This window comes from Anarhichas minor, unplaced genomic scaffold (assembly GCF_050575085.1).
Source record: "Anarhichas minor isolate MPS153535 unplaced genomic scaffold, ASM5057508v1 ptg000080l, whole genome shotgun sequence".
In the NCBI taxonomy this organism is placed as follows: domain Eukaryota; kingdom Metazoa; phylum Chordata; class Actinopteri; order Perciformes; family Anarhichadidae; genus Anarhichas; species Anarhichas minor.
In genome coordinates this window covers 2,724,280-2,746,346 of record NW_027466526.1, presented here as the reverse complement: position 1 = coordinate 2,746,346, position 22,067 = coordinate 2,724,280, and the positions used below count along the sequence as shown (strand labels likewise).

The 22,067-nt window shown below is 43.5% G+C and overlaps 1 protein-coding gene across 4 annotated transcripts in view; it reads right to left on the bottom strand.

Annotated features, from left to right (window-relative positions):
• rbms3 (RNA binding motif, single stranded interacting protein) overlaps positions 1 to 18,192 on the bottom strand; it is a 101,168-nt gene extending 82,976 nt beyond the window's left edge. For all 4 annotated transcript variants that reach the window (XM_076081480.1, XM_076081478.1, XM_076081481.1 and 1 more), the window contains exon 1: positions 18,118 to 18,192. In XM_076081480.1, coding sequence (XP_075937595.1) covers positions 18,118 to 18,192 — 75 coding nt within the window. The remainder of the gene's footprint in view (positions 1 to 18,117) is intronic.
• Between the last annotated feature and the right edge of the window lie 3,875 nt (positions 18,193 to 22,067).

Sequence of the window (22,067 nt, the reverse complement as noted above, 5' to 3'; positions counted from 1 at the left end):
ACACACACCTTGGGGAGCCTCTTAGCAGCTGTGCTCCAGCTAAATTGGCTGCAGTGTAGTGGCGGCAGCGTCGAGTTCCCTCCAGGTATAACGCAGTCAGCCAAAACAGCAATAGCTCGCCTGACAACCCTGTCTGATGAATCTGGGCGTGACACTTCTCAGCCTCCGTCCGTCTCACGCTCGCTGTCACGCTTTCGAAACAAATCTCACGGCGAATCAAAGCGACAAGACGTTAGTCCCCTCGTATGGCTGTTAGCTAGATAAACTCTCGGCTCACTTCAGTTGTAATCTGCGTATAGCTGAGGAAGACGTTCGACGCAGCATCGGGATTAAAGTCATTCATTGATTTAAGGCTTGATTTTGCATAGAGGATACAGCAGGTTGTGAATCAAATTAGCCTTTTCAGGACTCAAGGCTTTACTATTGTTGGAAATATCAGGGAATAATATGTGTGTGTATGTGGGGGGGGGGGGGGGGGGGGCATTATTGTCATGTAATAGCCTCATAAAAGCAAATTTGTTCTTATTTTTACTACAGCAAGAGCCTGTTTATTTACCGTGGCCCTCTCTGTGCCAATATGAGTGAAGCCCTTTTACTAAAATTAAAATCTGCACAGTTTATCAGGTATCAATGAGGAAAATTAGAATGTAATTTTTTTGGAAAAATAGTTAACTGGCATCCTGTTCATCAAATAGTATCAGCGTTAACACAATGCCTTTTTCAACAACAGAAACCGATGTGTCCAGGATGTGACTCTGTGTGCAGACACGCTTCAGTTGTGTCGTAAAGCAACCAGAAGTCAGCAAACTGTGTTCGAAGATTGTTCTGCTCGTGAACCCTGTAAGAAGCCTCCTAGGGTAAGGTGCTATCACCTTGGGGTGCTCACTCAAGGGATGTAAAGCTAAAAAAAAAGCATGAGGGACATAGTTGAAGACAGCATCTTCGCTTCATTCATCTTCATTGGTTTGTATGTTTCTGATACTTTCATTCATGCTGCGCGGAAAAAACTAAATCCACAATAAATGTCATGCAGAGTGTTTAACATGTATCTCTCCCAACATCGCCCTCACTAAACAGCGTCCAGCTGAAGGCACTCTGGCAGCATCATATCTGTGCCTGAAGGTTGATGAGCACATTTACCGCCCCCATATCCTCACACATCAGCTCTGCTGGTGAGATAAGCACTTCCTCCCACTGTCGATCCAAAGGGAAACCCTGCAATCTGCATCATATCACATGCCCCAATATTCTATCTTTATTTAAAAGTGAGACATTCTGTCCAGATATGACACTTATCTTTTACATGAATGAGTCTTTGCCTCGTCAACAAAATCGAGGCGAAATCAGCTCTTGTCGGATCGGAATAATGATTATATCGCCTTTACCCTGCGTTTCCACTCACAACACTATGAATCTGTATCATGGCAGTTGATGTCATGTTAAATCAGATCTAAACAATCATCCCTCTTTTTATTTAAAGTATTGTGTGACCCTATGTGGTTATAGTGGTTACCCCCAAAGTGTGACCTCAGTCTGTATTATTGTGAACTGCATTTCCATCTTGATAATTAGATTTCCAATGTGAGATTAAAAAAAGAAAAGGAAAACAAACTAGGCCAAGAGTTGTTGCAGTCCAAAATCACCCAGACAGCGAGGTTATCAGCTAGACCCCGGCACCATGAGAATGCATAGCGTCCCCCAAATCCTATTGTACCATGAAATGTCACAGCACATTAGCTACAAGAGGGATTACCCTTCCTTGAAAGTAAAAGAGGGAGGGTGGGAGCTATTGACTGGAGATACAGAAACAGAGGGAGGAGAGGGCTATACACAGGGAGCCTATGGGGATGCGTATGTGAACACATGCTGGTGCATACAGGTTATTGCGGGGTGAATACAAACTAGTTGATTCTCTGTCATCTGTAACTGCATTCGTATCCTTGTTAACTTTTTTCTCCACACACACACACTTTCCTTCTCTCTTCTGTTGCCTTTCTTCCTCCCTTCCTCTCCTCTCCTCTTTTGTGCCACTGGTCATGATAATCTCTAGATCTTGATTTGGCTACGCATATGAATTATGTACACACACACACACACACACACAGCTTATCTATGGCTGGGAAGTTGAGCTAGGTTGGCAGACTGAGACCAACAGCTTGTGGCTGTACTTTGGAAGAAAGCAAGAGTCTGCCTCCGTTGCTTCATCTCGTTTTGCCTCTTCACTTTTGTCAGCCCCATTTCCCTTCTGTCTGGGTTTGCCACTCAATCTGTAATTCAGCTGGCCTTCCTGTCTCTGATTGACTGTTGTGCAGTCCAGATTGCATGTTTCGAAATCTGTGCGACCGTCTTTCAGCTTTTCGAACAACACGATGTCTTGTCTGACTACAACATCTCTCACGTTATCTCGTGTATCATTTCACAATTTTACTTTTTACACTTTTGCAACCTAGAATGTGAATAAGCTTCCTTGGGCACGAAAACCATAAGCACGCAATAATAAAATGTGATGGATTAAGAATCGTATAGCGCCCGAGCAATAAAGCTCTGATGATGTACGTTTTAGAAATAAGTCAAAGGAGTAATTGCTGGGAGCAATTAAAGTGAATACTGAGGAGAATATATGATCCAGGACGGGAAAGTGACATATGGATTTGAGAAAGCAAAATGTTTCAGTGTACATTAGGGGCCGACTCTCCCTCTGCTACACCAGGGAGTGAAACCACTCTATTCTTACGAGCTTGTTCCAGAAGCGCTTCATATTTTCCCCTGCCCCCTTTCTTCTCCTCTTTGCTTTATCTGTGCTTTAGTCCCCCCTAACTCTGATCCTCTCCTTTATTTCCTCTGCGTTTTTTCTGCTGTTGTGCTTTGACTGTTTTGACCGAGCATCCTCTGTGGATGTACAAACCACCAGACACCTCCTCCAGTCTGTAACCAACACCACCAGGGCCTGCTCCACTTAGGCCTACAGCTTAACTCATATTCACAAAGACACTAAGTGGGAGAGATCGGTGTCATTATGTACCGTCCATTATGCTATGATATGGACTCAAATTCTTATGTATACTGTGTGCTGCTGTGCCCACTGCAGTGCGTCTGTGAGAGCAATACAGCTACACGCACCTCGGTGTTTTTATGGTATTATCTGTTGTATGTTCCTCTACTACTTCCTTGTTTTTCAAGTACCTGCCACTCAACTTGTACAACAAACCCTGGAAAGTACTCAGCCACAGTATCCCACGACAAGGGACATGCATTGGTGGAATACATTGACTTTTTGAAAATAATCCTATGGATTAATTTAGTGCGTTGCAATAACGAGATTGGTTGTCGTTTCACCTCTGTCTTCTTAGTATTTAATCCACTACGGTGCTTTTGAGATATTGCACAACCAAAGTGTCAAATTCAGTCGTCAGTATGATCAACTTTAACACAAAACCACCGTAAGAGATATTGGACAAACTGGTGGCAAAGTTAGTTGTTAAATCCCTCTGACTGAAAACAACGGCATCAGACTACATCTGCATTCTCTTCATGTTCTCTACGGAACAAAATAGAATTAGTTATTGCATGTCTTGTGCGCAGGTGGATCTGGCTGGCTGAGTCCTCCACACCATCAGTTTCTTCTCTCTCACTGTGAGGACTGGGAGAGACCTCTGCTGAGAGGATAATTTGGGGGTTGGTATTGGTAAGAGTGCTGCAGTTAGTATTTTGTGTCACAGCGGTGCACTGACTGCTCCTCCTGTTGTACTCAGCTCTTCCACTGCATCTAATCTAGCAGTTGACAGCTGCTGTGAGTGTGTGTGTGTGTGTGTGTGTGTGTGTGTGTGTGTGTGTGTGTGTGTGTGTGTGTGTGAACATACATCATCTTATTACATACAAATACTTGTTGTACATCTCATTTACGCCTGCCTGTGTGCATGCTTGTGCGAGTGTGAGTTTTTACAATCTACATAAAATCGCATTTTTCTTATTTCGATTTCATGAGGATTCATTCAAAGGTTAGAAACAGTGAGACATCAGTTAAAGAAAGAAAGGCAGACTAACTCACACATCACTGCTGTAGAAGTAATTGGATTATACGTAATAAAGCTGTAAAAATGGCAGCGTCCATATGTCAGGTGCTATGCGTGTATTATGTAACTGCATGTATCTGCTGCTGGTGCTTATCCAAGAGGAACATTTAATTCTGTATATATTAAATTACGTTAAAGTATGCATTTGAAGATGAGCCCACGGCTGGTGCCTGGCATTGACTCAAACAAATGGGGTTCAGGTATTAGAGATGATTTTGGGCAAAGGGTCACTTGTTCCCATTTTAATTAAAATGAATTGTCTCAGGATTCCTCTTAAAAAAAGGGATGCATTTGTTATTTACATTCCCGCAGAGGCCGACCCATGTCAAAGCACCTCAAAGCACTGGAAAAACATATTTGTGCGAGAACCAAAATAACGAGAGGAAGAAGCGAGAAAGATTTATTATAGATTGAGCTGAAGAGGAAAAGGCTAGAAGACTACAAAATACGGTGATGTCAGTATTTAGATGGTTTGGGAAATCTGATTAAATCTTCAACAGTGTTGGAAGGAGTCAGTCCCCGTGACTCATAGGCCAACCCAAAAACAGCACAAATGACAGCAGGAACCCTCGGAAAACACCCACGGACACAGATATGCAGAGTCTAAAAACAATGTCAAGCTTTGATAAGAAAGTCTTCTACATCGATGCCCCGTCGTGCATATTGCATTAGGAACATTTTCTTAATGAGCAAACTACATACTAAGTAGGCCTATAAATGCACACATCCGCTATGCGCTGTATACAAGGCTATAGACAACTGAGCATGTGCATACAAGGATGCAAACATACATGCACAAGGAGATAATGCCTCCCGGGGTCTTAATTATTCATACAGGAAGTTAAATCAATGAAATATGCAGATTGCTACTGTACCACATGTAGCAGACTAACGTCTCTGTCTCATCCGATGGTTCAGCACAAATGTCAGCATGGCGGTGGAGTTTCAGTAGCGCCGAACAGAGGCAAACAAAAAAAAGATCAGATTTATTGTGAACTATCACTTAGCAGTGGTTTCCGTTAACTGTCACCTGCTGCCAAAATGTGACAGCCCAGAGACTCCTGCTCATTGAGCTGTGTTTAAAGCACTGTTTTGTTCATAATAAAGGCCAGATGACTGTTAAACCTTACTGCACAAACACCCTGCCAATAATACCTGAGCTGCTGCTGCTCTCTAAACCCCTGGCTAAAGAGCAGTGGAATGCACGTTCAATATTTGAAAAAGCAGTAGGACGGCTGACTTTTTTTCCAAATTGTACCACTATTGATACCCCTTTTGAAGCTGTTGTGTTGTCTGTTCAAGATAAATCGAGCACACCTCAAGCATTTGAAACCACTTCAAATGTTGTTGTTTTTTACCCTCAACTGTCAGTCTCCTACACACAGAGAGACTAACATGGAGAGACGGTTCTGCAAACAACTTAGCCAATGAACTATTATTGTTGGAAACCACCTTGACTTAAACAGTGGGGTGTCTGGTTGGGGGAGCTTGAATATGCAGTAATTCAGCCTCCTGCTGGCAGAAACTGCACGATTATAAGTATATTAAAGGATGGAGGGGAAAGAAAAGAAAACAGCTGCAAAGTCTGTAATCTATTTCCCATCTCCCCTCCAAAGAATCTGTAGAATTCAGTTGGGACGTGCAGAACTGCGGCTGACACTGTAAAACCTCCACACCACCTCTCAACAACGGCACTTCACCGTGGTAACGTACACTATGTACAGCACAGGATATTGCTGAGATGTCAGAACTGTGATTAGTGTCCTCGGTGCTCTCTTATAGTGGCTGCGGTGGCTCTGCTAATCCGCTGCTTTATTGTACAGCTGCACCAATATCAGCAGTAGAGTAACTGCATCCAACAAATCCCAATTCGAGCGTCCTCAACGTCGTCACACGGGTACTAGTCTCTCACACACACACAGGCTCAGTGCAGAGTGCGCTGAAAGGCCAGGCAGAACAGCGCGCCTCAGTAGTGTGTGCCAGCCTAATCTAGTCAGGCCTTTTATCCCATCTCCTCCCTCCACTTCCACTTAAATCAACACTTCACTGAGAGCTACAAAGCTAGTTTGCACCCTCGGCACACACGTACACATGCCCACGAGCGCACGGGCGCACGCTTCACTTCTCCTCTTTCGCTGTTAGCCTCTGTTTATCTCTCACGTTGGCACTCTCGCCTCATCTCTCTGCGTCTCAGGCACAGGCACACATCGCACACACGCTCTCGAACGCGCTTACACTCACACAAAGTGGCAGTCGCACACCGAAACATGCTTGCACACAACAAACTCTCACACAACTTTGAAAAAGACTGGTAGTCTCCGAGGAGAAGCCGGTAGTGTGAATGAATAGAAGCTGAATGTGGCTTTACAATCTGTGCCCAGTCAACTGAGTTGGCCGTTGCCCAGGCTGAGAGTTGGTACCCGAGAAATGAATTATCCGCGGAACAAAAGTATGACTGTACATTGGCAGTCGATACAGAGGTCTCCCTGAACGCCACGCAAGTCCTCATACCAAAAGAACAAAAATGGTCACTCTTCAGACACACCACTGTTCTGAGAGAAAAACAACGCATGTGAGCATTTCCCTGATCTGTCAACCCTGTGGTAAAGGTTTGGTTATGTTTAAGCAAAAGCAAAACTACTTGGTTATGGTTTGGATAACATTGGTTTCATTGTTTAAAGCAAGTACAGTATTTAGCAGCGTTCAAACAACAGCATTGGTCAATGCTGTTGTTCTTCTATTGAGGTCGTGGAAGTAGTCGTGCAGAACTTCCCAAATATATTTTTGACAGAGGGGGTTGGAGCAGCAGGCCGACAGGAAGTGCAACTTGAACCGTGCTTATAAGCATCAGTGTCTTTATTCATAAATGTCAAGTTGAAATGTCACAAACACCGGACCAGCCTGCCAACAGGCAACGCAACATGGTGATTTGGTGATGTACTATCTTTAGAAAAATCACTGGCATATGAGTAGATGCACACACGCAATCTCTTTCTCTCTCCCTCTCTCTCTCTTACACACACACACACACACATACATACTGAGGGCAATATAAACAGCTTACTTAGTCATTAGTGACCATTCGCTTTGGATGTGCTCCCTGCAATCAGCAACAGCCTATGTTTGGACTGCCTTAACATGCATACCCACGCGCACGCACACACACACACACACACACACACACACACGGACATACACACAGTTACGTAGACAGCTCTGATAAAAGCATGAGAGCTCTGAAAAGTAATTTGACTGGGGCCCAACAAAAGGAGTGTTTTCCTAGGATAATCCCTGGCTGGGACTGCAGGGGTTCTGTGAGTATTAGTGTGTGTGTGTGTGTGTGTGTGTGTGTGTGTGTGTGTGTGTGCGTGCACCAGAACCCTGGAGAGTGGTTGTCTGCGTTTGTGTGTTTGTACTTGTGCAATTGTGTGTGTTTGTGTGTGAAGGGTGGGGGGTTCAAGCCAAGTAGGGAGGGTTTTATTCCGGATTTCATTAGCAGGGAATAGGAGATGTTTGGCCTTGCCAGCCACCTCTGGCTCAGGGACAAGAGTGTGTCTGTAACCAGGCTAAACTGTCTGTAAGGGCAAACACCGTGGCAGTTTTATAGAGTTTAACTGTATTTCTTTATATATTCCTCTCAGACTGAGAAAGAATAAGTACAGAGGTTGAGCTCCAGAGTTTGTTCACACTTGGAGCTGTCCTACTATGCTGCTGGGCACACAAAGAAATGTGCCCTGTGTGCTTGCAGGTAAGTGACACAAGATTAAACGCTATCATTGTTTAGCAGCCAGTAAGGCGAGACACTCGAGTATGAAGAAGAAGGCACTGTCCGTGCTAGGGTTGAATATTTAGCTGGGGTTTTATTATTATATATATATCTGAGATATGTATCATTCTTTACAAATAATTAATATCGATGAGAGCATGTGGCAACATTGTAACAAAACAAATAGAAGCTGAAATGATTGAGTGGTTTAAGGCGTCCGTTGATGTAGTGCATTCTGGATTTGATGCTCATCGCTTGGATGCCTCTCTGAATTCTTGGCGGATGGAGGCCTTGTTTTTTATTTATTATATGTGCCACACATTTCATCTGTCAGGTTACCGATTTTGCACTTTGTTGACAACTTTAATGGGGCTCGGAGGGGGAAGCTTTCTTTCAGTACAGGCAAAAGTATTCAGCAAACACGAATATAAGCAGTCAAACAGATGCACACGCACTGGTGCACATTACAATCCTAGTGTCCCGCAGTTATTTGGCCCACAGAAGACTTTGGTGAAAAATCCCTGTACATAGCAGGACATTATTATGGGATTTACCTTTTGTGTAAAATACAGGGATGTAACAATGAGCGCTGTGACTATATTTCACCGTGTTCAGCCTGAATCTAACCCTAAGGGCTCCAGCTGGATGTATAGTGTATTAACCGGAGTCCAGTTGCCGATACCTAGGGTGTAGGTTTTGACTTATGTTTCAGCGTCCGATTACATCCATTGATAGCAGTATCACAACACTACACAGATGTATTTACTTTGTGACATGAGCAGCGCTGGGTTAGGGTTAGGGTTAGGGTTGGTGTTAAGTGCTGTCTTGTTTCATTAATAAATATGAGACTGTGATGGAGACAGGTGATCGAGGTCAACCGAACGTTTGCAAAGGAAACGGCTTTGCAAGATCTGTATTCCTGAAAACGAATAATGAATAATGCCTGCTTACCATTGCTTGGTCGAATAACTATATACGCATAGTCCTTTCTATAGAAATGATTACAGTAGTACAGCTTATCTATTGTAATTCACAATGATTTTACTCATGCACTGTGAATCTTTTGTAACAGAGAATGCAAACAGATGTCAAGGAAACTATAATGTGCATGAAATTATATGTATATAACACGCACAGATATATTTACAGTCGTTGCTGTTGGTACACCTGACCTGCATGTGTTTACTGGTACCAGGTGTGGCCTATCAATTGCCAGAGGAAGGTAAAACATGCCCAGGCTTATGCCATCGAGTCCCCAAGAGGAGGCTTTCTTCCATGATATGTGGCAAAAGATAATCACAGTCTTTTTCACATTTTCTCCGCTGAAGAGTCGGACTCTCTTCACTACGGCTACCACTACCCTTATTACTCCCCGCTCTCCACAAATGGATGGATTCAAAAGGTCCACTTTAGAAGGGTAACTGACAATATGACTGGAACGTGTTTAAGATCAATTCACGCTAACTGTGAAAAAAAGTATTCAGGGGTGGAATATTCCTTTAACATGTCTGACCTGCAGTGCTCTGGGACAAAAATAGAAACAAAAAAAGATACAAGGAGAGGAGTGAGAGTGAGATAGGAAAAGAGAGAGGAGAGAGATAGAAGGAAGCAGCATCTAAGTAGGATAAGGAACAACATATGGGGGGAAATCCCTCAGGCCATTCTTTCAATTATGTCTCTGGTCCCTGGTGTAGGGATCACTCGCCCACCAACGCACAAACCCCCCACACACCGCCCCACCTCACACAAAATGGTAATAGGAAATGCGCCAACCAAATCCCTATGTTGATGGTAATAATGACATTTAATGCGCAGTTTGTATGCAAATAATGTTTGGAGAGATGAATATTTTCAATTATATAGATATATTCGGTCTGTGAACACATACTATCATATTATTTCTTGTTTACATACAAACAAGAAACAGTCTGAGTACAATGTAGAAATGCCCCACCAGATTTTCATTTGTTCACATGTAAACAATTGAAACATCAGCTTTATAGATATTTTCCTTTCCAACATATTTTTACCCCAGACAACTGAGAGCAGGATAATATGGGATAATTAAATGCAAAATCCATTACAGATGACTAATAGATGTTGTTACGTCTGAACAAGATGTGTACTATAATATAGCCAGCTTTCATTACAAAATAGAATCTTATTTATCAAGAAACAAAACAAGCATCCTGATTATACTGGATGAATGTATGTGTAATTGTAGGAGGGAGATAATAAATTCATAATCACAGTATCTGTGACAGCACGCAGGGTCAATGGCGGGTCAACGGGTTTTGTGTAAAAAGGTTCCCACACACGTCAGCTAATGATCCTTAAGATAGGTAGAGGCCCTACAAACCAACACAGACCGGAATCCCAATACATAACATCTCTTTTCACCAAAACACATTTGTTTATTCTGAACATTAGAAATTGATTCATTGTTTGCTTTAATAATATGTCCTCAAATAGAGAGAAAGTGTTGACAACGAGAAGTGTGTACTCTGCAGAAAGCTGGAGGTGAGTGAACTTTGCAAGTTCAAGTGAACAGCGGCACACAATGGATTACAACACATAAGGAGAGCGACTTCATTCTCTGCTCGTGTGTTATTACTCCACTATATCTTTACATATATATATATATAGATGTGTATATATATATATATATATATATATATATATATATATATATATATAGATAGACAAAAGTTGTTTGGTGCTATATCAACACTCAGAATGTTAAATACAGCTCCTATAATGAATGGATGTGAGGAGTCTGAACATTCACTGTGTAGTTTAAAGGCCAGTCCATGTAATGCAGAGATACAGACATTTGTGAAACCTAGACTAAATATGTTTCTATCTCTAGAAAGTAGATAAGCTTCACGGCCATGGGCCCTCTACACTGCACATCACACACACACTAAAAATAGCTAGCAGCTAGAGGTTGTGCTCTTTGTCTCTCCCTTTTCATCCCGAGATAAAGTCTTTGTCAGGCACTTAGCACGGTGTCTTAAAAGCCGGCGCACCAGAAGTGTACATCTCAAAGAGTTGTGAAGTCAGCCTGAGTAATGGATTTCTTTAAGCCCTCAGTATTTCAGTTGCTGCTTCCTGTGAGTTAATTTAGCTCTAAACATGATTTACAGCAATTTCCATGGTGTGACTGTTTGAGGCAGGGACGTCGTATTGGGGGGGGGGGGGGGGGGAGTTAGGACGATTCCTCTCCACCCCGTCTATTTACATGAAATGGTTTGGTCCTGCCCCAGAAAAAAATCGGGGTTCCGAAGACAAAGGAACGACAGGAGAGCGAAAAGAAAGGGCAATGTTATATCACCCAATTGTTCACAAGGAAAGGTGTGTGTGGTCAGTGAGTGGTGAAAGTTAACCTGTTAGCTTAGTCCATTGTGTTTGCTCCCCTAACATGCCGACATTTAATCAATACAGGCAAACATTTAGCAATCTATTCAAATCAGTTGTCGCGGTCCCTGACTGGTGCGAGGCCCAAGTACCGATGCAGCTTCATGCTCAGCAGCCCTGTCTCTCCATCCCCAACCCCATCCCCCTACCAATGAACCAGCCCTACTCCAAAACAGAGAAATAGGTGAGCAGTATTGTGTTGAATTGGTAGTAACTGAATTTTTTTAAATGTTATAAGAAATGGTTTTATATTACAGGATAATATATGACTCTATATTAATTTTAAGTTATTCATATATATTTTAAGTTATGTCAAGATGATTTTCCATTAAAATGACATTTAGACTGTAAAAGATGGCCTTGAGCACTTTTCTTAAAGAAGGTATCAGTCTGTAAGTCACTAAATAGTCAATTCCACTACAGACAGACATACAACATTCTGCACAGTGTTACATTTTCAGTAAATATCGTGCAGTAATCATTGGACTACAAGAGAGTTGCAAGCCTGCAAAGGGAGTTATTTAAAGCTTTGAATGGGCCGACAGGGTTGTGGAGGTGGGGTTGCGGCAATTGTGCAAAGTTGGCGTGGCCTGTGGTGGCTGGGCCCAATGCGATATTTTGTTCCCCAAAACGCCTGGCTGGAGGTAGAGGGCCCTGACAGGAGCTTTCAAGAGGCAGCGAATCCATTAGACAAGGGTCGTTACAAAGTGGCAAACTATTAAAAATGCAGCAGCACCATTATTCCCTGACCCGGCCTACAACTTCTGTCTCCTTCACTGCATCGCTCTGTATCTCCCCTTGGATCTCTATCTCTTATTTCAAATTCCTTTTGCTACCGCCATCTGTTCTCTTCCTGATACATCTCACTCTGCTCTCCTTCACATCCCTTTTTTTTCCTGCTCCATCCACCTTTCTTTCTCCCTCCTTCACATATTTTCTATTACAAAACTGGCAGGGGTGAGCCTCTCTCACCCCCGCGTGCATGCGCTGACCCGCTTAAGCTTTTTCACTCCTATTCAACACAGCGAGGCACGGGTCAGCGTCCGCTACTGTACTGGGACAGGAATAGAACAGCCCACGGAGAATAATAAATGGTCATATATGGGTGGTTAGGAGACTCCCTTTTAAGCAGTGAAAACTACCCAGGCCTGGCAAACTGAACAGATGGTAGGAGAGAGAGAGAGAGAGAGAGAGAGAGAGAGAGAGAGAGAGAGAGAGAGAGAGAGAGAGAGAGAGAGAGAGAGAGAGAGACCAGAACACACTGGGAGACAGGCAGGAAGAGAGAGAGAGCGGCAGAAAAGAAAAAGCAGGGAGAGGAGTGAGCAAGAGTGTTGGGTAGGGCATTAGAAGAAGGCAACATAAGGCTTTTCTACATTCTCTACATTGGCATATGATGGTATCAAGAGCAGAGCTGAGATCCAAACAGAATAGCTCGGTCTTAATTAAACAACAAGCACATGATAATATTGTCGCTTGTAAAACTACAACTGATGCAGGCGGGCAGATGTGTGAGGAGAAACAGGGCATGAGCAGAATGCATGCAGTGCTATAAAACCTATACCCTCTGTTTACTTTGCACAAAGCACTACACACATTTCTCTGTGTGTGTGTGTGTGTGTGTGTGATGTGTGTGATGTGTGCTGCATAATTTATGGTGGCTGTTTCTGCTAAAGCAAACTACTTTATGTTTGACAAGACGAGGAAAAGAAGCTTGGAAGGACACAAGGAAGGAAGGAAGGATGCGATAGTAAAGGGAGGACAGAAAGATCAGCTCAGTGTAAAAGTGAATCCCTTTGCACATGCGAATCTCTGTTTGTGTCCTTGTGTCCCTCCCTATCTTTATGATGTTCACTCATCACAGCTCAGCCAAAAACTCACCACGATTATCGAGCGCATACTGTAATGGAGAGTAATTGAATGTGAAAATCTCATCTTTGAAGGATGGAATATTCTATTTAGACGTCCGGGTGTGTCCGCGCGTGCCATTACTTTGATATCAGCTGAATGCTGTTTCTCATTACCCTAATTAAAGCTCCTCGTGTGCCACTGAGCATATTAGCACACTGTTCTGGAGCAAACTAATGATCGGCTGGTTGATAATGCAACTTATTTTTTTCTCGTTCTGCTTCTCTTATCTTACTCTTATCGATTATCATCAAAGATTCACGTCCTCAGTCACTCAGCATCATCTGTGTCTAGAAAAGATTTAAAAGCTGAATAGCGCTACTACATTCAGAGGCTCAATCATCTATACATATAACAGCCTGGTATCACCACATGGCGTGAATAACGCTCCAGTTTAAGTCATTCCACGTGTTAGGGCAATATTAGCTTTTACCTAAACTTAACCAAGTAGTTTAGTTTGATGATTTCATAATGTTAACCACGTGATTGAAACTGCGACATGCATCCGTATGTGACAAGTTGGGAAATGAGGACGGGGCAATAAATTAGACGCAAAAAGCTTAAAATGCGTACACATGACATGCAAAACGTGACATGCAAAACGTTTGCATTTGCAAATAAAGGTTCATAAAAGCATAAAGAGAAAGACATAAAATCACTAAAAAGTCAAAGCAAAGCAAATAATGCTTGAACTAAGAGAAATGGAGGCATGAGGGGACATACGTTTTATATACGTCACCTAAAGATAAATATACTTTCTGATTATCAGAGCTTGATGGCATGGATGCCACTTTTCCACATTTAAAAAAGGCAACATGTTTGATTTTATTATTGCTGTTATGACACATTCCACCCCAACCACAGGGAAACGCTCAAAATGTCACAGCAACAATCACAAGCTACGGTAATTGGTTTTGCACTTTCATTTGGACCAATTTGGGATTTCACAGACTGGATTTCCTGGAAAGAGTAAGAAAATACCTTTAGTAGATAAGCAAATCGTGCCTTCGATGCCACAGAATGGGCATCAACAGTACGCTGACTGAAACCAGCTCACAGAGGCAAGAAAATCCTAAACATGGTTAACAAATCACCCAGAAAATGCAACAATGCCCCCCCCCCCCCCCCCCCCCCCCCCGATCCCTTCAAACCCTCTAACAGCCATTATTAAGCGGCGCTAGGCTCACATAAGAGGGCAATGCTGTCCCTTCCCGCCCCACTGCTAATGTACACTAACTGTACCTATAACCCATTATGGAGGCAGAGCAAGCGCTGTTCTCTTGTTTAATAGCCGCACATTTACGCACACTTTGTCATCTGGCTAAGGCATTGCTAGTATAAGCTAGTCATTTCATAACTGCCTTTGTGTGAAGGTGGTGCATGTGTGCGCCTTTTGAGCGAGCGAGTCTTGTGTCTAAAGATTGCTATTGGAAGGAGTGAAGGCGGCACACACACACACACACGCACACACACACACAGACACAAATGATTGATTTCCACAGAAGGAGAGCCTCCACTCTCTGGAATAAAGATTAATAAGGGGCCATTTACATCTCCAATCAGATCAGTGAGCAAGAGAGAGGTGGGGGGGGGGGGGGGGGGGGGGGGGGGGGGGGGGTGGGGGGGGGGGGGGGGGGGGGGGGGGGGGGGGGGGGCCACACAATAAATACAACCAGTAAGTCTTTGTCTGCTCTTGTCCATTGTACACGAAGAGTCTGAAAACCACCTGCACACCTAATTCACACCAACAACATTTACACATGCACACACACACACACACACACACACACACACACACACACACACACACACCTCACATATTTGAAGTCAGACGAGCAGCACAGGCTGATCAAACACTGGCTTGTTGTCAAGGTCCATATAGACATATAACTGAACTATTCTATGGGGCCTCTGAAACACACACACACACACACACACACACACACACACACACACACACACAGAACTGCTCCTCTGGGACCCGCTAGAGCTTTAATGACAGCAAGCTGCACCGAGAAGGGGTCAGAAGGAGTCACTGTTCAGAGGCCACACACACACGCAGACACACACACACATTAACACAGGATACACACATGCACTTACAGACTTGCGTACACACACACACAAACGTGAGCAAATATATTCAGTCCTCGCTCACGCACGCATTGACGGACAAAGTTTCAGGCTCATGTACAGTCACGGAAACAAACCTGAAATACAGACGCTGGTTTTATTCATACATGGATAGATATGCGAACACACACACACACACACATACATCCAGGCACCGTGGACAGGAAACACTGGGGAGGGTAGGATCCAATTTGATTTGACCTTGACAGCAGAGGGACAGAGGGAGGGCTGATAGGAGGCAGGGATGGATGGAGTGCAAGGAATCAAGAGATGGTCTGGGCCAGATGCCTGTTGCAGATACTTCAGAGAAATTAGGTGACCTTGAACTGATAGATAAATCAAAGGACAGCAGTGTGACACGGTGACATCTGCACACACAAACGGCGCGCATCAAATGTTGAAGTTAATCTAACGTACGTGTACATACGGCGTAATATCTTGAGTATTAAACCTACAAATCACACAGTGATTAGATGCTCCTTGATTCACTGATTAGAAGTGCTGCTTCTTTGTTATTGCTAGAAAATGAAATAAGATTTCCTTTTAAGTTCATTATGAATCTGATGCAATCACAACCATTTTTGTACCATTTAGATATGCAGTATTAATGCAACCACAAAATATATGATGAAAATGCTCCAAAAAAACACAGGCTGTCAAACTTGTCAAAAAATACATCAAGAAGATGAATTGTGTTTTGCCATTTTAATTCTGTTCAGGGAAAAAATATATTAAACAAAAGAGCACTTTTACAGGGAAAAAATTACCATATAGATCCTTGGAGGTTTTTTTTTCATTAAAAGAAAATTTAGAAACAACACACTTTATATTATCCAGTAGCAGACAAGCATTTCCTCTTCCAGATTAGCAAACAGAAAGGCGTGCTTCATTGGAGATGTTGGTTGCAACAACCAAGTCACAGATGTGCATTAACAAACAGTCCGATTGCTCATCTTGAGCACATTCTTAAAAACATCAGACAGGGCCCAGATGTGAGTGTGTGAGATGTGAGAACAACAACTATACGTCTGTAATGTCGACATGCTGCAAATGCGATCTGCACATGTCATCCGCAAAAATATCCTGCAGTTAATTGGAAATATTAATCTTGTCTTGTGAACTTAAGTTGAAGAGCTGCTAGAGTGGAGCTGCAAATGAATAAAGTACTACATTTGAGCCAGCGTGCACTTGACTGTGCTGAATATATATAATATATATTTTCATCCAAAAAATACTTTAATTCGATTTTAAAACACGGTTAACAACAGTATAATCATGTCAAAACTACAACCTGTCTATCCCTAATTACAAATGTCAAGATCTGATCTGATTTCAGCCAATGTTTGGTTGATTAGTATCAGCCCCCTAAATTTAAATTACTTGTTTATTGGATCTCAATATGCTCCGTCTCCGCCAGCTTTCATCTGTAATTGCTGTGAACATTACCCACAACTTGTAGCAGGGAGGCATGTGTTATAAAACATTAACGGGCTGTGAAAACGTCTTCAATGTGGAACTATTTCAAATTAGAAAATGAAAGCAGCCAAAAATCCTCTTGTAATCTTTGGGTTTTGGATTAGAATCAAGGAACAGAAACTTGATCAAGACAATCCTACCCATGTGTTCATTTGTTGAAATAACAGTATTTAGGACTTCACAATTGTACAAGATGTGTTGCTATTGGCGTATTTATTACAGTGGAGCAATCGTTGTTTTTTTTACCTGTTCTTCCCACACTGTGTCCACCCAATAACATGATCTCTCTACTCTCATAGCATCCCACTCCTACACTTTTATCTTTGCATCTCTCTTGCCTGCTGACATGCACACATTTACTAAATATTGCAGCAAACCCCAACTCCTCACACTTACTATCACACGAAGGAAAAACAAATGAATCACAGCAGACAAAGGGAATGGCGGGCTTGGCGATATGATGCAGGAGCCATCGATCAGGCCTTAGCGATCCATTTCCCTGTTCTTGGAGGTAGAAGACTCAGAGAGGGAAATATCTTGTGTGTGTTGCTCTGTGTATGCATGCTATGTGTGGGTACAAAAAGTAGGAATATAGCGAAAGAACAAAGAAAACTAAACCGGAGCTCTGTTTTCTGTACCCTTGATGAACGGATAAGTGTATCAGGTTCCATCAATCACGTCTACAGCATGGTATCATGGGTGAGTATAGCCTGGGGGTGGCCAGTGAAGGGAGGGGTAGAAGGGGGGTTGGGGGTGGGGGGGAGGTTGGAGTGACAGAGCGGGAGAGGGACAAAGTAGGAGAGAAAACGTGGGCTGAGGGAAGGGTGGGCCTCATGCCCCGAACTTGAACTTGGAGCTGGTGGGGTCGGAGAGGGGAGGATGGGGTCAAGTCTCTGTGTGGATGGAAAAGCTGAGTGACACCAATATCTCCCTGCTCGGGGACAGATGGGGGAGAGGGGCCATGGTGTCATTTAGCAAGCTGTCGTGCGAGGAAATTTCAGCATCTATCTTGCGGCTTTCTCAAACAAATTTTGGTCTTTTGACAGATCCCTTTTGGGGTCTTGGTGCGTTGATTAAGGAATTCGACATAATTGAGGTAAGAATTACATTCAATACACTTGAGATCGTCGGAAAATGGAATTTTGTCTTGATCCGGTACTGATTGGGAAGGAGATTTAAAGAGGCAGCAGATAGAGAAGATATAGAGTTAATCAAAAGGACGGTTGCAAGATGGTTGTAAGACAGTTACAGGATGACAAGCTGATGTGTATTTTCAAAGCGCAAACACGTTTATTCCCAATGAGTTTAGAGTGTGGTAAAATAGGTCAACCTGGCGGACCATCCTACCTTGGTCTGGAGATAGTGGGGGTAGTAGTAGGTGTAGTGGGGGTACATTTGCTGCTGCTCCAAACGTTTTCCCATGTAGCTGGAATCCAATTGAAGGTCCTGGAGGCTCGAGATAGAAGCTCGCAGGTGAGGTACGTTCACGCCGGCCTGGATCCTTCAGACGACTGCTTCCAAGAGTGGAGGATGCAGAGAGAGAACGTTGTCCTCTTACTGAGGAGTGTGTGTGATAAACACACAGAGGAAGGGAGGGACAGGAGGACAGATAGCACTTGGGGTTTTAGTCAGTCTACTTGTCTGGAAGCTCACAGGGAACCTCACAAAGAGAGACAGGCCCAGACAGAGAGACAGAGAGAATCCGGAGTGGCAGCAAAAAAAAAGGGTTTGGGGAGAAGGAGGTGAGGAGTGGAAGGTATTAAAAAAAGGTTAGTAGGAGGCAACACCGGAATCAATAGGGGGAATTGAAGAGCAGGACAGAGAGAGGGTAAAAGGAGAGGGAAGAAGAAAAGGACGATGAGGAGGAGGAGGAGGGAGGAATGGATAGGATCCGGTTGTCGGTTCCTTGCACTCTCCACTCTAAAAATCAGACTGACTCTTCGTCCCTGCTGCCCTGAACATGGCCCACAATTTGCTCTCCGGCGTCTCTTACTCTCGTCTCTCTCCTTCTCTTTCCTTCTTCCTGTGTATCAGTTTCCCTGTCTGGTTCTCGCTCCCTCTCACCACAGACGAGACCCTGATCCCACCGGGAGCTCGGCTGTGTCCTGGAGAACACGCGCTGTGCTCTGCTCTATCCTCAAAAGACAGTGAAATCAGCGATGAACTCACGCCTGGATGTGGAGCTAGAGAGAGAGAAGAAGAGGAGAGGAGGAGGAGGAGGAGGAGGAGGAGAGAGGGTGGTCTTGAGCTGAAGCTGTGACTGCCTTTATTCTCACTCTCTCTCTCACTCCCTCCCTGTTTTGTTAAGCTCCGGGGATAGATAGGTAGATATCGCTGGAGCCCGGCGTGGAGGATGAGCAAAAAAAGAAAGAAGCCTCGTTTAAAAACTCCTCTTGCTCGGGAAGAAGCAGATAGTCGTATCCAGAAGCGCACTCGCACAGGAGGAAAATCCCCTCTGATCCACAAGGTGCCTCCTCCAACTCTTTTCTTCTCTTCTCCTCTGCGATCCCTCTCTTTCTTCTCAAGCTCTCTCCCTGACGGCTTGCTTCCCACTGTGCCTGGCAGCCGTCACAGTGTCTGTGTGGTGGTGGTGGCGGCGGTGGTGGTCGTGGTGGTGGTGTGTGGAGTGTGTTTGTGTGGCTGTTGCCGTCTGCTCCACTGTTCGTGCTGAAGCATAGAGGGGCTCGGCTTCAGCGCAGCTACGCTCCTCCTTCCCTCTCTCTCTCCCCCTCTTCTGTCTGTGTCTCTCTCCCTCTGTGTTTTTCATGGAACTATAGACCAGTGGGAGGGGCTGGTCCTGCCCTCGTGTGTGTGTATGTGTGTGTGTGTGTACTCAATAGAAACTGAGAGAAAAAGACAGAGGTGGGCTGTTCTGCTGGCAGAAAGGCGGAGCTGGGGAGGGAGTATGCGGAGCAGGAGCTGGGGTTAAGGGTGAGAAGAGGATACACGCAAGTATAATTTGGAAACAGAGGGGGCCCCCCTACTGGCACTCCGTAGGCGCAGCAATGGCACATTTTGCACAATTCAAGCTGTCTTCTAAAGTAAACCAAGCAACATAATCGTCACATTTTCCATTTTATGTTGGCCATTATCAAATCATATTTGATCATACATCAGCTGGCATAACCAACATACGCACATATAAACACATGCATGCACACATGCTTGAATGACCCTCCAAAGCGTGTGCCTGAACGCCTCCTTCACACATGACCAGCGGAGAAGGGCCCAACATAGAGTGTGTATGTAGTTCAGTGGTTGTGTGGCACAGTGACCCACTGACACAGTGCCGCCTTTTATGTGATGTAACCAGGTTTAAGTAGTGCTCTTACATAAGCATAGTGTGCCATGCATGAAAAGACTGCTCTGCCCTCTGACTGCAGCTGTGTGTGTGTCTGTGTCTGTGTGTGTGTGTGTGTGTGTGTGAGGGAGACAAGGGTTGGCAGACAATGCAAGTTCACTGCAGTGGAGAAAAGGTACACGAGAACGGAATCCAAACGCATTTATTTATTGTGGGCAATTAAATTACTTTACAGACTGTGCAGCAGAAACACATCACTGTCTTTGTGCCATTGTTGGCACACTTTTCCCACGTGTCTTTCTGTATTTTTATAGCATTGTCCTGTCAGCTTGTACAATATACAACAATGATAAGTTTGACTCAAATGTACTAACAATGAAACATTTTCCAATGTGACACATTGAAAGCAAGACATCTAAAAAAAAAAAGAGAGAGATTTTGATGCGTGATTCTGTTTTTTTGACCACTCACCAAAGAAAATATTACGTTTGATCCAGATTAGGACACTGCCAGACAAGATAAGGAGCAAGAACAACAAGTACACTGACTCCAGCCCCCTCATAACATACTAATAAGTGTAAAGTATGCAGAAAACTCCCTGGGGGGTTGACTATAAATGCTCCTTCAGATTTGAGAAGTGGGTAAACATTGTGTGCACCACTAAGGATGACAGTGTTTTCAGTTCACAACTGTCACTATAGTTTGGGGATGGCTTTATCAGGTTTGCAGCTCTCCTTTCTTGTCTTACCTCAGCACCGGTGTGTGAAACACCTCTCCGATTATTAAGACAGTGCAACTGTAACGTCATGTCTGGAGGCAAACCTTGACTGTGAATCACTTGTATTTTCATTTTCATCTCCACTGCCTTGTTAACCATGTGACAAATGGAGTATATTTATTCCAGTCTTCAGGACATGCTGTAATTTGTATATAGTTAACATCAAAACATAAAAAGTACTCATGAAAATAACAGCAACGTCGGTGCTTTTCAATACTCAGGTAATTTAGCACCGGGCTGTTTAATACCGATATCCGGAATGCAACCTTCAGATAACGTAAAACACGAATGGCTCTCGCTAGAGCCAGTGTCCGTTCTGGGCTGCTGTAGAAACATGGCGGTGCAAGATGGCGGACTCCGTGGAAGACGACCTGCGCCCTACTCCCGATATAAATTGGCTTTTTCTAAGCTCACGGAAACACTATGATTAGTTTCAGGTGATTATCCTCTGATTAAAACATATATATGAATATTGTATTCCATTGCTGCCACTTAATTCCCCTAAATGTTACACACTGTTTGCAGCCAGACAGTTGCTTTAAGCTAGATGCTAACATTGGCATGCTAATGCTTGACAGACCAACATTGTAATCCCTAGTGCAACGCTGCTCGTGAGGCAAAATATGTATTTTCTTAAACTAAACATAAACACATTAAAATAAATGTACATATACTGTATATGCTACATTGCAACTGCCACAAACACCTGCCCAAACTTAACATGTGTTCTTCCAGTGGAAAATCCAGTGGTTTATTTAAATCAGGATACATTTTAGAAACTTTCAAACCACTTTATGAGACTATCTTAAATGGCACATAAAAAAAGGTCCCGTGATAGTTATGTGCCTACATAAAAGAAAATAAATGTTAAAAAATGTTGCCAAACACTGCTGTCAAGTAGGGGTGGTGGAACAATCAATACGGATTACTAGCTTTCATCAATGACACTAAATCAATATTTTGATAAAGATCATGTCATTAAGTTTTCAAGGCACTCCAATATTTCATTTATAAGAATATAATATGTAATTTTGTACATTGTCTTTGGGCTACCACTCTGTGAATTAACCAAACCCATTTTTTAACCTGTTACATGCTAGTCATGATCTACACCCTTCGACCGTAGATGGCAGAGGAGTTGCTGCGTGAGCTCATTTTGCAGTAATTTCAGCCCGATCTTCACAGTGAAATATATAAGCGCGCTTTAGGGCCGCTGCT